Source organism: Eublepharis macularius, chromosome 2 (assembly GCF_028583425.1).
Source record: "Eublepharis macularius isolate TG4126 chromosome 2, MPM_Emac_v1.0, whole genome shotgun sequence".
In the NCBI taxonomy this organism is placed as follows: domain Eukaryota; kingdom Metazoa; phylum Chordata; class Lepidosauria; order Squamata; family Eublepharidae; genus Eublepharis; species Eublepharis macularius.
This window is the reverse complement of record NC_072791.1, coordinates 53,372,808-53,387,393: the sequence shown is the minus strand read 5'-3', so window position 1 is coordinate 53,387,393 and position 14,586 is coordinate 53,372,808. Positions and strand designations below refer to the sequence as shown.

The window sequence follows — 14,586 nt, the reverse complement described above, 5'->3', positions numbered from 1 at the left end:
TAATTGCTCCCCCAAAAAAGCAGCATTAATTACTCTCCTAGCCATTGCTAGAATCACAATTGTGAAAAAAAATGGAAGGAGAAACAGGGCCTAACAATTCAAATGTGGCATAATAGCTTGTGGAAGCATTTCATTCAAAGCAGAATTATGAGTACTTCAAATAGGCCAAATTTGGAAACATACCAAAGGTCTTTCCAAGAATTTTGGCTCCCAGTAGTGTATTATCTTTCTGAACAAGAAGTGGTTCCAGCAAATCCATACTTTCGAGATCTGATTTTTTTTTTGCCTGGGAATTCCCTAAATACCTGTCCAATATTTATTTAGCAACGGTGAGAGTCTGAATGGATTCACTAGGTTGTACAGGTTGCCTATTTTGTCATTGTCAGTCTTTGTATTGAGCAGATATTAATGTTGACACCATGTACAATTTTTATTAATATTTTTTGGGGGGGAAAGAGCATATCAGGCCATAGGAAGTAGCTATGATGGGAACAAGTTGACCCACTCCAATAAGGATATCTAAAGATACAGGAATTTATCAAAATCACTCAATTCCCCTTTTGATGTAAACACAACTCTATTCCTGTATGTTTTGTACTAATTAATTCGGAACACTGATTTCTGATGTCAGAGTCACATTTAATATAACTGCTCAGGGAAAATTCTCTTCTTCAACTAGTATGAAGCCAAAAAGAAGAAAATAAATCTTTTGAAGTTAAGGAATAGTGGACATGTAGGTGGGGATACTGGAAGGGAGGCAAAATTGTGGGAATAAAGGGCTTCAGAAATGCTTTGCTGAAAAGGAAATGATAGAGTTGAACAGCTGGCAGCAATCCAAATAGGAACGATGTACAGATTTATGGGGCATAAAACAATTGCACACATTGCTTCTGTATATATTTGTTACTATGTGCTCTTATGTATGCCACTTCCTAATAACGGACTTGCAACTATCAATGTTTGGGTTGTGGAAATTTTATGAATTCTTAATCAACATGCCGATTCTCAGTAACAAGTGAGGGCCCTGTGAATATGGAAGGTCCCATCTCCCACATGAGCACACACACCAGGCTACCCACACACCAGCCAGCCTGACTGCCTGCTGAACAGCCACCAGTGCTGCCTAGCTTTTATGGCCTGGAGGTAGTGACGCCTGTGGCTCCAGCTCTCCCCTTCTCTCCCTCACCTGCCTGCCTCTATGGTTTATGCAGCAGTGGCAGTGGGTCTGCTCCCCCCCGCCCCACACACACCTACCTGCCTGTCCACCTGACTCATGCAGTGGTGGCTTTTTCTCATCCCCTCTCTCCACCTGCCTGGCTCATGCAGCAATAGCTCTTGCTTTCTTCTCCCTCTGTGCATATGCTGGTGGCTCTGGCTGCTCCATTCTCTTCCTCTGTCCACCTCCCAGCTCGGGTGACAATGACTCCCTCTCCCTTCAGCCACTTCCAGCTCACAAATACACTCCTTTTGGGTGTCTGCACAAACATAAAGAAGAGTAGTCTGCACAGTTCAGTGTTCAAATGGTTGAGTTCTGCAAGGCTGAAGTCTGCATCTGGTGCAGAGTCATGTTTCTTCCTGGTTTTGGGGGGGGGGCAGGGGTTCCTGGACATAAAGTGAGAGTAAACTGAGGAGCTCACACAGATGGAACTGATTTGATAACCTACACATCATCCAGAAATATCAACTAAAATGTAAAGTATTTTTTGTCTATCATTTGAGACTCTGGTTGCAAACGACTATTTCTAATCCTAGGGGCTGTCATTCCATTTAGGAGGCTGTCATCAGGTAAAAGAGCCCTTCTTCGCCCAGGGGATGTCATTTCTGTGCCAGAAGGCTTCTGCTACACCCAGGGGCTGTCATTCCACTGTGGGACCTGTCATTCAAGTTCCAGAACACTCCTACTACACCTATGGGCTGTCATTCCACTCAGGGGCATATCATTCCAGTCCCAGAGCCTTTCTGATACACCCAGGGGCTGTCATTCCACTCTGAGGCCCGTCATTCCAGTCCCAGAGCAATTCTGTCACACCCAGGGGCCGTCATTCCAGTTATGTACTTGTCATTCCAGTACCAAAGCCCTTCTGTCACACCCAGGGGACATCATTCCAGTCAGTGGCATGTCATTCCAATCCCAGAGCCTTTCTATCACACCCAGGGTCCGTCATTCCACTCTGGGGCCTGTCATTCCACTCTCAGAACCCTTCTGATACACCCAGGGGCCATCATTCCAGTTAGGGGCCTGTCATTCCAGTCCTAGATCCCTTCTGTCACACCCAGGGGCCATCATCCCAGTCCCATATCCCTTCTGTCACACCCAGGGGCCGTCATCCCAGTTAGGGGGATGTCATTCCAGTCCCAGATCCCTTCTGTCACATTGAGGGGCTGTCATTTCAGTTATGGGCCTGTTATTCCAGTCTTAGGGCTCTTCTGTCACACCCGGGGGCCATCATTCCACTCAGGGGCTTGTCATTACAGTTCCTGAACACTAGTCTATATGGGTCGGAGACCTTCAAAATCCATTCCACATTTTTTGTGCAACTTTCTCTTTGCTGTAATGTGTTTCAATGGAGCCCATGTAAGTACATGAGCATTCCTGGTTCCCATTATTTCCAATGGGCCTTCAAGCCTCTCCCATTATTTTCAATGGGCAATCCTGTCATTCGTTTTAGTACATCCCGTGAAAAGTTTGTAGACCTTTGTCACCTCTGTCCAACTAGCCAAAAAAAAGATGGGACTCTCCACCCACCCCTGAATTTTGAAAACCAATTTTTTGTTGATTTTTAAATCAGGATTCCAGTGGCACCTTAAAGACTAATCTTTATTTCCACATACATTTTTATCAGTCACAGCTCGCTTTTATCAGATGCATCGATGTGCCGACTGATACTTTTGATGTTCACAACAAAAAGCGGGGGGGGGGGGGGTAGAGGGAGTTGGTACAAAGTGAGGCCGGTTTAAATCAAAATTCAGTTTTAAAAGTTCGTTCGTCTTCGTTAGCAACCAAACAGCGGAGGGGAGAAGGCGGTAGCCGTCCCAAACAGACTGGAATGAATAAAAATAGGAACGTGGCGCCAGGCTGGTGGTTCCCACTTCGTCCCTCTCTCAAGGGGTCACCAGAACGAGGGCGGGACTCTACAAAGTGTTCTTGTCCGACAAAACGAATTGCTGGTCATATCCCTCCCCCCCCCCCCCGCCCACAAAAGGTTTGGATTCAGGCGGGGCAGGACAAACGAAGGCAAGACAAACGTCCGGCTCATCCTAACGGGGGAGCGACAGCGCTTCTCTAGCTCTTGTTTTTCCTTCTCCACAAAGCAGCAGTCTCCACAGGAGGAAGCGGAGTCTCTCGAAGAAGCTCCGCCCGTTGCGCCGCATCCCGGCGGAGACAGAAACCGGCCCGAGCCGCCACGTCTGCCGGCGGGTGTCAGCGCAGAGGTGAAGGGGCGGAGTCGGGCAGCGCGAAGGGAAAGATGGCGGCCAGTATCCGGGAGAAACAGACGGGTGAGTGGCTGGCTTCCTCGCTCGCCCGCAGCCTGTCGCGAGTTTCGACCGTGGTCCACAAGACGCGCTGGGCTGGGGGTGGGGGGGGGTGGATTATGCCACGCGGAGCAAAGATTGTATTACTGACCCGCACGGGGGTGGGTTGCAGAGACTTCCCTCTCCCCTGGTCCCAACCGATATCTGGGGCTTCGCGTCTCAGAGAGGAGGGTTTTCTTCTCTGTCTCGCTGATCTGTTTTACTGGGGAGCTTTAAGCTCTCTTTTTGAATACGTCGCCCCCACAGTGACTAAGGTGCTGCAGTCGCTGCTGGACTTTCTCCACTGACGCCTCCTACTTGGATTCCTCCTCATAAACTCGTTCTTATACCAGTGATTTGGAATCCTGTTATAATCACTTAGTAGAACTGATAAATAAATTAGTACAAAAAACAAAACACTGGGAAGATAAGATGGTCAAAATGTCACAAGTGACTGACCTGGAGGGTTTTAGTGCAAGAGAGAAATGAACGCTAAGTGTCATACTGTGTTTCAGGCGGGTAGCCCTGTTGGTCTGTAATAAAAGAGCAAGATTCGGGTCCAGTAGCGCCTTAGAGACCAACAGTGTGTTAATTGTTAAATCTGAAGGCCTGCTTGTGTTGAGAAATTATAACATGCCATTTGAAGATTTGTGAATAAATGCTTGGCCAGAAATAAGGAGGATTCATAAATGAGAAGACTATGCAACTCACTAGTCTATTTTGCTTGCTTGCTTGCTTGCTTTTATAGTTATTTAGGAACTTTAATACCTTTCACTGATGTTAAACATTTTGGATACTTTCTGATGAAAATGTTAATGATTCTAAACTTCTAACCCTGCTCTCCCAGCTGAAGCAGCCAAGGTGGGGCGAACAGATTTGCCCATTTTATCCACACTGTGGTACAGTATGAAAAAAAACAAAAGGACCAGAAGGTTCATTCCCAAAGGTGTCTGTGCAGAAAAGAATAGTTTAGCAGAACAAGTGGGATTCTTTGATAAAGCTATCTGCAACATATGCTACAGAGCCATACAAAATCTTCATTCAGTCAAACTAACATGGAGAAATACTGGTGTCCTTTTTGTGAGCAAAACAATGCCAACTTAAAGCTATCATAATCAAGAACCTCAGTTCCTTTTTGGTTAGTTTTAACTTGTGAGCTCCTAACATGTAGCAAATGTGTTTGTAACCATGAACTTATATCACTGTTTGTCTCACGTTACGTTCAAAGATAGCTGAACTAGTTCAGTAGGTTGTTTTTAATCATTGCTAGATAGATACTACACAGGAGAGGGAGCTCTAGCATGGTATGAAAGCATTATCCCTGCCCGTCTTGTTTGTCCTCATCATGTGGTACCCAAAGGCTTCTCTGAACAGTAACCAGTTGTAACGGATCAGCATCGATAGATTTACAATGCCATCCTAAGCAGATTTACTCAGAATGCTATTCAAGTCTAGTCACTGGGGGCTTACTCACAGGAAAGTGTTCTAAGAATTACACTGTTAGTTTTCATGCAATTTTCTAATCCAGGGTTTCTCAACCTGCAGCCCACAGGCCTCATGCAGCCCCCGAGCTCTTTCTGTGCAGCCCTCCAATCTGTTTGCTGCTATCACCCTCAAGGCATTTTCCCCTCAGACCCACACTATTCTTCCTGTCTCAAGAGGCACCATCTACTGCTATTCTTCCTTTCTCTTTCTTGCAAAAAAACACAATAGCAACGTTGATTCTTCTGGTCTCCATGGTTCTTTCTGTCAACCCCCTCCTGGTCTTATCCTCCATACTAGCATTTTAGTCATTCTGGGTGCTTTGCTAGCTGGCAAAGCTCAGGTACCCATACCACTCAACTTTTTTACTCCCTCTCTCCATGCATTCCCATGTTGAAGGCTGTGTGTGTGTGTAAGGGAGATAAAGCATCTATGTGAATGGGTACAGGAGATGTCTTCTGCAAAAAAGGTAGGGAAAGGTCAGTCAAAGGGCTGGGGATTTTCCAAAAAAAAAAAAAAGGATATGAAGTGTTTTGCATACTGAACATTTCTAGAGGCTCCACTCATCAAGGTTTCTCCAAGTGGCTTCCAAGGTTAGTGGTGAGGTTGTTGCTGCCGGAAAAAGCATTCTTCCTTCCTCAACAAGAGCTGGTTGCTCTGGCCTTTTGCCTTGCTTGCATCTACCTCTCCTCCCTCACCCACTCCAGTTAGGAGTCTTTTCTTGTATCTGTGATTGCAGGAGCTGGTGAGTAGCTCCTTGGGTTGAGAGGTAGGGAGTACTTTCTTAGCATGGAAGCTTATGGGATTCCCATATCTTCCTCTAGCCAAGTTCCCCTCCCCGCAGCTGCCATTTTGCTTCTCATGATTGAGGCTTGGCTGGCAGGCCGTGATACGTATGTGGCCTGCATATAATTTGAAGCCAATTTAACGGCATAGCCTCTGCTCCAGGTGAGAGGCTACCCTTTCATTTGCTCTTTCTCTCTACCTGCACATGCTAATACTTTGGAAGCCCTCTAAAAAAGGGTAGGTAGATGCAGAGATAGATGCGGAATATGGAGATGCAGATTCGCCATGAAGTTGATGCCTTTCTCAAGGAGAAAGGAAAAAGTCGAGAAGTACTTTCTGATCCTGGATGGATTTTTGATTTGGCTTTCTTAACTGATACTACAGAGAATCTGAATATATTGAATCTCAGGTTGCAGAGAAAAGGAAAGCTTGTGTATGACATGTGTTCTGAATGGAAAGCTTTTGAAGCAAATCTGAACATTTTTGTGAAGCAAGTTAGTAAAAGTAACTCTTAAAACTTCTCATGCAGTAAGGAACTAAAAATTGAGAACGGGAATTTACAATTCAATGTTGAAAGACATGTCAAAGCACTGAACCTATTGCAGGTGGAATTCCAGAATAGATTCACTGATTGTCACAGAAAGGAAATAAGAATGTTTCAGAATCCATTTGAAGTAGCACCAGAAGATTCAAGTAACTTTTTTCAGTGGAACTAATTGATTTGCAAGCCAGTGATCACCTCAGAGACATTTACAAAGAAAATAGTCTCTTAGCTTTCTATTGTGGTCTACCTGATACATTTATCAAGTAAAATATATATGGAAGGCATTCTTTAACTGAGTGGCAGTCCTAATTTTATAGCTTTCTTGTCTCTGTTTATTGACTGTGCTTGCAACCTCTTGGATTTTTTTGTTTCTCTTGTTATGCTGTGGTACAAGTTTTATCTGAACTCAATTGTGCCTACATTAAGTTTTCTAGGCAACTTTCAAATGTGAAAGCTTTGTGGTTGCTGCTTCTGAGTGATTTGATGATATTTTCATTCTGAGCACCATTTAAAATTTATTGACAGTCATCTCCTTTCTTGGGGGTTCCCTGACTGCACCAAGTCACAATCACTTACTGTGTCTCTGTCTTATCTTTATAACAATCTGAATTGCCATAATGTGGATTTACCTAGTTAATATGAATGATCTGCCTGGGCTGACTAGAATATGTTGGTAGCTGGCAGAGGTGGCTCCCTGGCTACTGCTGAAAGGACTGGAAGGAAGGGATGAAGCTTGGTCATATTCTTGGCACTTTCAGGTTCTGGGTAGGGAAGAAGAAACAGAGGCAGAAATAGGATCCCAATAGCTGAACGGTGAGCATGACGAAGAGGTTCAGGCTGTAAGCAGCACAAATTAAATAAGGGGTTAGAGAAGAGTTAGCAGGTCTTTGAACATGATGCATGAAAGATAGAGTATGACAAAAGGAAAAAAAAACATGTATTAGGATACTTTTCAAAAGTTACACATATTCGAAGTTAAGATATTGATCGCTCAGAAGGAGAAAAGGGAAAACTTGAATGACAGAAATCTGTTCTCTCTTTTTCAGTGGCTCTGAAGCGTATGTTGAATTTTAATGTACCGCCTGTTAAAAATAGCACAGGTGAACCTGTATGGAAAGTAAGTCAAATAATATATCTACCTTATATCCTTGGTAATTTGTAGTTTCAAATGAACTTGCTTGTTGTGATTGTCAAAGTAATATTTTTATGACTAATAATAGTAATAACTGTGCTTATATACTGCTCTTATGAACAGACTAATATCTGACTCAAAGTGGGAAATAAAGACAGTATTATTATTATCCCCACAATACAGCTGGGGAACTAGGGCTGAGAGGAGTGGCTTATCCAAGGCCCCCTGCTGATTTCATGGCAGTTGTGGGATTCAAACCAGCAGAGTGCTGATTTGTAGTTCAACCACTTAACCACTATGCTACAGCAGATTTTATAGAGCTAATTTATATTATATTGAAGCAGTTGCGGATGATTAAAGCTTATAGAATGATTTAAAGTAGACATCAGTGGTACTAAATGCATCCATTTGGGGATGTAACTATACCAGGGTAACTAGAAAAATTGTCTGTTTAGATGATTACAGGGCCAGCACTGATGGGTGAGGGCAAGGCAACAGAACACACCAGACAACTTCTTGGGAGTTAGAAGAGGCCACAACTTTATTGGTACACATCTTATGCAATATTGGCATAGATAGGGCATGGATCCAAGCATTAGCTGCCCTGCCTGCCAACTGATGATTCCCCACACCCTTCAACCCATCTATGGTGGAGAAAACACGGGGTGGCAGTTGGTGGGATACCTCATGGGCATACATCTCTGTGTGGATCCCCTACCACCTGGGAGTGAGGGTGCCCTGGCAACCCCTGAGGTGAGCATGCACCTGCCATGCCTCACTCCCAAGGGGACCCCTAAAATGGGGAAACAGCTTACAGGACCTTTTCTCCCCCAAAAGGATCCGTGCCCAATGACAAAACCACCCTACCCAAATTATGATGAAGAAAAAGCATTTACAAAGTCCCAAGTAAGACCCCCCAGCGTGCAGCCATCCACCCAACATCCTTAACAGCGAGAAAGTGTCCTATGTCCTGTCAGCTGGTATTTCAAAGGAGGGCTGGATGGAATGCCAGCAAGAGTCAACTGACAAGAGGGCCTGGCCTGCTCCCTCTTAAGTATCCTGACAGCAAACCTGAGAGGAAACTGTGTCTCTCGGGTCTGTTGTCACCCCCCGCGACGCCAGCCAGCCAGCCCTGATTGGCTGAATGGAATTTGAATTGGACAGCATGCACTGCCCAGCAGGAGGCTTCTGGGAACCACCTGGCCCCAAGAGAAGATGGTGGCCATCATGCCACACTCCCCTCTTGCCATGGGCTGCAACCCAATCCCTCCAGTGGGTCTGGAGGTTGCTGGTTTTTTTAACCAAGTATTGCCTGCTGCTTGAAACTGTAGTGGAAGTTTAATAAAGAAAAGCTGCATTCTTTTAACAGTAAGGGTCAAAACAGACATCATGCTGGAAGATTCATGATTGGATCTTCCCAACATTTTGTAAAGCTAAATAGCACTCACCCACAACTGTTGTTCATGTCAGAACCACAAAAGGCTAAGGGATTAACTCCCCTTGTACAGTCCCTCCTTCCCAAACTTCCCTCCTCACACTGTTGCTAGCCCCAGAAAAAGGTGAGCATTGGTCTTTAGCACATCTTTTTTCCTTCCAACATTCCAGTAACATGACTGTGAGGATAGTTTTGATAGGCAAAACTATTCAGGGGAGGGAGGGAAGAGAATCATGGGTGCAAATTATTTTTAAAAATGCTGTGAATATCCAGGTATGGAGCTCTAGATGTTATCTGTTTTCCTGATCTGGCTGGCCCAGGCTAGCCTGATCTCATCAGGTCTCAGAAGCTAAGGAGGGTAGGCCTTGGTTAGCACTTGGACGGGAGACTTTCAAGGAAGTCCAGGGAATTCCAATGGCAGAGGAATTGGTGAAAGTTCTTTACCAGAGAAAAGTAGGGTGTATTTTGCCCAGCTTCCCATCTTTACTGCAGCCTACCCACCTCCACATGGAATTTTGTTCATGAGGGTCCTCTGATATCACTGAGTGAAGATCTGAGTAGTCTGTAGGATCCAACCAACAGTACATAAATTGTTCATATATAAATGTAATTTGCCTTGACTTGGATGCCCCAGGCTAGCCCAGTTCTTGGAAGTTAAGCAGGGTTGGCCCTAGTTAGTACTTAGATGGCAGACCACCAAGAAACTCCATTGTCGCCGTGCAGAGGCAGGCAATGGCAAGCCATCTCTGAACATCTCTTGCCTTGAAAACCCTGTGGGGCTGCGATGAGTTGGCTACAACTTGAAGGCATTTCTCACCACTGAGTGTCTTCTTTAGTTTAACCCTGGGAAACATTACTTTGTAATAAACTGTTCTTACAGTACAATCCTAAGCAAAGTTACAGTTCTAAGCCGTTTGTCTTCAGTGAACTTAGAAGAATGAGACTCTGCTTAGGATTGTACTTTTAAAGTTGTAGAACAACGTTTAATAACCATAACATATTTTTCTTTCTCTGCTTCTCCCCTCACCTCACAATTTTGTATGATAGATTAGCCTTTTTTGCTTACCTGTCTTCATAATATTTGTAAAATATCTGCCATCTTCGTTTTTTAATTTAAAAAGTATTTTGATACATGAGAATTTACTTGTGTTCCCTTCACATTGCTTGTGTTCCCTTGTGTTGTCAGGGTCTTTTAATGTGCTTAATAACAGTAGCGTCCAAGGGCACAGAGTTGGTGCACAGCTTCTGTTAAAGTCCAGTTATGTGAATTATGATAGCAATAGCATAGCAATAGTACTTGGAAAAAGAGCTTTGCTATCCAGCCCTTCCCAGTTACTGTAGTATAAAATTCAGTGACAGCTCTGGCTGCATATGTGGTTCTCCTCATGGCTGTATGAAACTTCCTAGGACTGGAAGCTAATGTATATTTGTTATGCTATTTTATGCTACAGGTTCTCATTTATGACAGATTTGGCCAAGATATAATATCTCCGTTGCTTTCTGTGAAAGAACTAAGAGATATGGGCATTACTTTGCATCTGTGAGTATTTTATGCTTAGGTGTTACAGTCTGGTTACTTCATATCTTATTTGAAACAACTTCTGTGAGTTAATGATTATTGTGATATAGTCCCACAAGTCATGAGTTCTACGTTTGATTGATTAGTATGATGGAGAATCCAAAGGATATTGATTGTGCGGAGGACTTCATCCTTTCTCTTGTAAAGAGCAGGCTGAAGAACAGGCATGTTCACCGGTCTATGTATAAAGTAGCATGAGTTTACATTCTTTGTATTAATTACAAGTTTAAGAGAAAACTATAAAAATAGTTTGTAATTTTGCAAGTTACTGAACATAAGAAAATCTACAACGTGTGTTTTAAATGTTTTAGCAATATTCATATATTTTTTCAAGTAATTAAAAATGTAGTGCCAGGTACCATTTTTTCTTGCTTCATACTAATCCTGTATAGGTGTATTCCTTCATTATCCTTGGAGAAGGACCATGACTTTAGTAGCAGAGTATCTACACGGCATGCAGAAACTCCCAGGTTCCCCAGCAGGCTCTGAATCCTAGAAGTCTGGAGAAAGGAGCATTTAGAAATATTTTAAGTGAACAAAAATTTTAAACGAATAAAAAAAATCTCCAGGTAAAAGGATCTTAGGTAGCAGGTGTTGGGAAAGGCTTTTCTCCCCCTGCCCCCCCAAGACAACAGTTTAAGCTTACTTGGATCAGTTATCTTGTTCAATATAAGGCCGTTTCATTGGTACCAACATCTTGCTTGACCTCTAATTAAATGGGAGGGAAAGCAAAGTACACTGGCTTCCAATCAAACTGCAGTTGACAGAGAATGAACATTACCTTTTCAGATTATGTATAAATGGTTGTGCAACCTGATCTTATGCCTATTTACTTGGAAGTCAACTTGTTTTTGTTTAGTGGAGCTTGGTGGTGGAAAGTGCCATCAAGCTAGGCCAACTTATGGCAACCCCTGGGGGTTTCAAGGTGAACGACAAACAGAGGTGACTTTGTCATTGCCTGCCTCTCCATGGCTACCCTGGATTTCCTTGATGATCTCCCATCCACGTACTAACCAGGGCTGACCCTACTTAGCTTCCAGGATATGACAAGATCTGGCTAGCCTGGGCCATCCAGGTCAGGGTTTACTTCCAGGTACATATGCATACTGTAGCATCCGAAGTGTGTGTTCTTTCTGGTAGTTTTTTGTTGTTGTTAAGACCATGTTTATAAATTGGGTTTGTTATTTTATTTCCTCAGTCTTCTGCACTCTGATCGAGATCCTATTCCAGATGTCCCAGCAATATATTTTGTAATGCCAACAGAGGAAAATGTTGACAGGCTGTGCCAGGTAGTATACATCTGGACCAAGAACCTAAAGAGTTCACATTGTGTATTGTAACACAAAGTTCACAGAAGAAGTGAGCTTGGTTTACTGCCAGATACAGAGAGTGCTTGGGCTAGATGGCACTGTGTGTGTGTTAGAGTTGCTGCTTTCCTGGTTGTAATGTGTGTTCAGTGGCAGTAATATATCTGCTTTCCAGTTGCAGTGCAGCTTTAGCAATATGTCCGCCTACTGCTTGGAAAGCACATTCCACACTGCTTGGGGCGGGGGAGGGGGGCATTAAATGTCATTGGCTGCAAGGCAAAATTCCTTGATCTTGCTGCTAATAGTGCAAATGTGTAGTTTATTGTGGTTATTTGCATCTGTGCCTGCAGTTTCTCAGTCTGTGTTCTGGCTGAGATATTATCTGAATTTGACAGACAGATCAGGTTCCAAGCACTGTGGCTACCTTAGCATTATCTGTAAAAGCTAAACTGACACAGCAGCAAATCTGTGTCCAAGTATGCTTATACACTTCTTTACATGTGTGGAACCTCCCCCCCCCCCTCCAGAAACCGTTACAACAACTTACATTTTTTCCTTTGGTGAAATGAGCTGCCAGAGAAAGCTCAGTACTTTGATTTCTAACAACTGTAAAAAAAAAATCTGTTTTGGATTAGTTTTTATATAGCATGTCTCCTGCAATGATTTCTGACAACTGTTCGCGTTACATGTTTCATTAGGTAGCTTTCTTTTAGCTGGTCATGTGTGCTGTGTCAGAAGATGGTGTTTGCAGAATCATACACTGCCAAAATACACGAATGAAACCTTTTCACATCTAAACTCACAGGTGTCCATTCATGAGAAATTGTTTGGGCACTAAGGAAGATTGTAGGTTGAAAGGCATTTATCAAGCATCAGAGCCCCATGAAAGCTCTAACCAAATGGATCTCTTTAGTGTCTGCTTCTCAAACTTCTTAAGCCATGCATCAGTCAGGGCACTAACAATATCTCTGCATATTTCACAGTTTTAAAAGGGCAGTATTGTGCCTTTGGGGGGCAGGCAGTACCATTTTCTCTTTTTCAAGTTCAGTATTACAGAGAAAAACCTGCTTTGGAGCAAGTGGTTATCTGTTACATACAACCCACGTTACATACATTCAACAATATATTACAAAGTCTTGTTTTGGTAATTTTTCATATATAAAATCTGTATTAAACTTCAAATACATCACTAGGTAGTAAAGGCTATCATTGTTGAAATATTATTGTTAGATAAAATATAGCACGACTAATATTATCCCTTTTTTCTTTCAGGATCTTAGGAACCAACTTTATGAGTCTTATTATTTAAATTTTATTTCTGCTATTTCAAGAAGTAAACTGGAAGATATTGCAAATGCTGCTCTCGGTGCCAGCGCGGTAACACAGGTGGCTAAGGTACAGTGTTTATGCCAGCTACGTTAATATAGGATTCTGTGCTGTTTCCATATGACATCATTATAGAGCATATTATTGTTATTGTTATTGTTATTATTTAAGCTATAATATCATTCAGAGAGAATGTCACATCTGTCTCTGGAGAATAGAAAAATTTGCCAAAACTCTAGGAACCAGTCTCTAATAGCATATTACATTTGTGTTCTGTTGCCTCCATCATTTCTTACGAATGTCTATACCCATGATTTGAACAAGTAATTGCAACAATTCTGAATTAATTTAATCTCTCTCAAAATTTTGCTTTTTAAATTGAGTTCCCTTTTTATGCATGTATGTATTTTATTTAAGGTAAAGAGATTATACAAAATAACTTCAGTGATTTTATTCACTGTAAAATGAAGGCGAGGAAAACTTTTACCCTTCTGCATTTATTTGCACAATTGTATATTTGATATCTTATTTTGTTCTGAATGATTTCATACATTAAAATATTCTTACCGTCAAAGAAAGGGTTAGTTGAGATCATTGTACTATTTCATAATTATTGGCATTTTCTACTGTATATATTCAATCAAGTAAATATTAAAGCACAAATAAGTGCTGAATCTCAACAAAGCATTAATTGCATTTTATTCCTGTCGATTGATTTGTTTTGACTTATAGGTTTTTGACCAATATCTTAATTTCATTACTTTGGAAGATGATATGTTTGTACTCTGCAATCAAAATAAGGAGCTTGTTTCATATCGTGGTAAGTGGATAATTTTAAAAACATTAATATAAATGTCTGACATTGAAATCAATGTAATAGTGTCCATTGTAATTCTGTGTGCATGCACATTTTTTGTTGATTTGGAATTCTTACTACATAACTGTTAAGGAATTTGTCCAAAATTTCAACTGCATATCTTGATTGGTTGCTTGTGCTCATAATTGAAATGCAAAATGCCATCTTGATTCCTTATAAAATCTTGGATGGAGCTTTTCAACTTACTATTTTGTGTTTTAGTATAGGCCACTATTCACATATAGTAGATCTTTGCTTAGATGTAGATGTAGATTGTATTCTATAAGAAGGGGACTCACAAGAAGTTGCAGTGGCATTTCATTTTTACCTCACCTCTTTCCCTTCCCTGAAAGCCCCCATAGCCTCTCCCCTTTTCCTGCTTTTCCTTTATCTTCCCTCTGACTTCAGCTTTCCCTCCTTCCCTCCTTCTAGGCAGCTTCTGTTTTCTTTCCGTTTCATTAGGTAGCTTTAAGGAAAACTGTGGCTCAGTGAGGTGGTGCCCTCTGGGCTTGGCACTTGTGTAGTTGGGAACCTGCGAGGACTTGCAGGTGCACCTCATTTTCTCTTGTATCTCCTTCCCTACACTATTTCCTCTTTCCCTCCTCGTAGCAACCCCTATATCCTCA

General features: G+C 42.3%; 1 protein-coding gene across 1 annotated transcript in view; it reads left to right on the top strand.

Moving 5' to 3' along the window:
- The first annotated feature begins 3,270 nt into the window (after positions 1–3,270).
- The window catches only part of SCFD1 (sec1 family domain containing 1), a 76,015-nt gene continuing 64,699 nt past the window's right edge, over positions 3,271–14,586 (top strand). The window contains exons 1-6 of the mRNA XM_054972061.1: positions 3,271–3,498; positions 7,372–7,442; positions 10,344–10,432; positions 11,670–11,760; positions 13,051–13,173; positions 13,837–13,924. Coding sequence (XP_054828036.1) covers positions 3,468–3,498; positions 7,372–7,442; positions 10,344–10,432; positions 11,670–11,760; positions 13,051–13,173; positions 13,837–13,924 — 493 coding nt within the window. The 5' untranslated portion in view covers positions 3,271–3,467. The remainder of the gene's footprint in view (positions 3,499–7,371; positions 7,443–10,343; positions 10,433–11,669; positions 11,761–13,050; positions 13,174–13,836; positions 13,925–14,586) is intronic.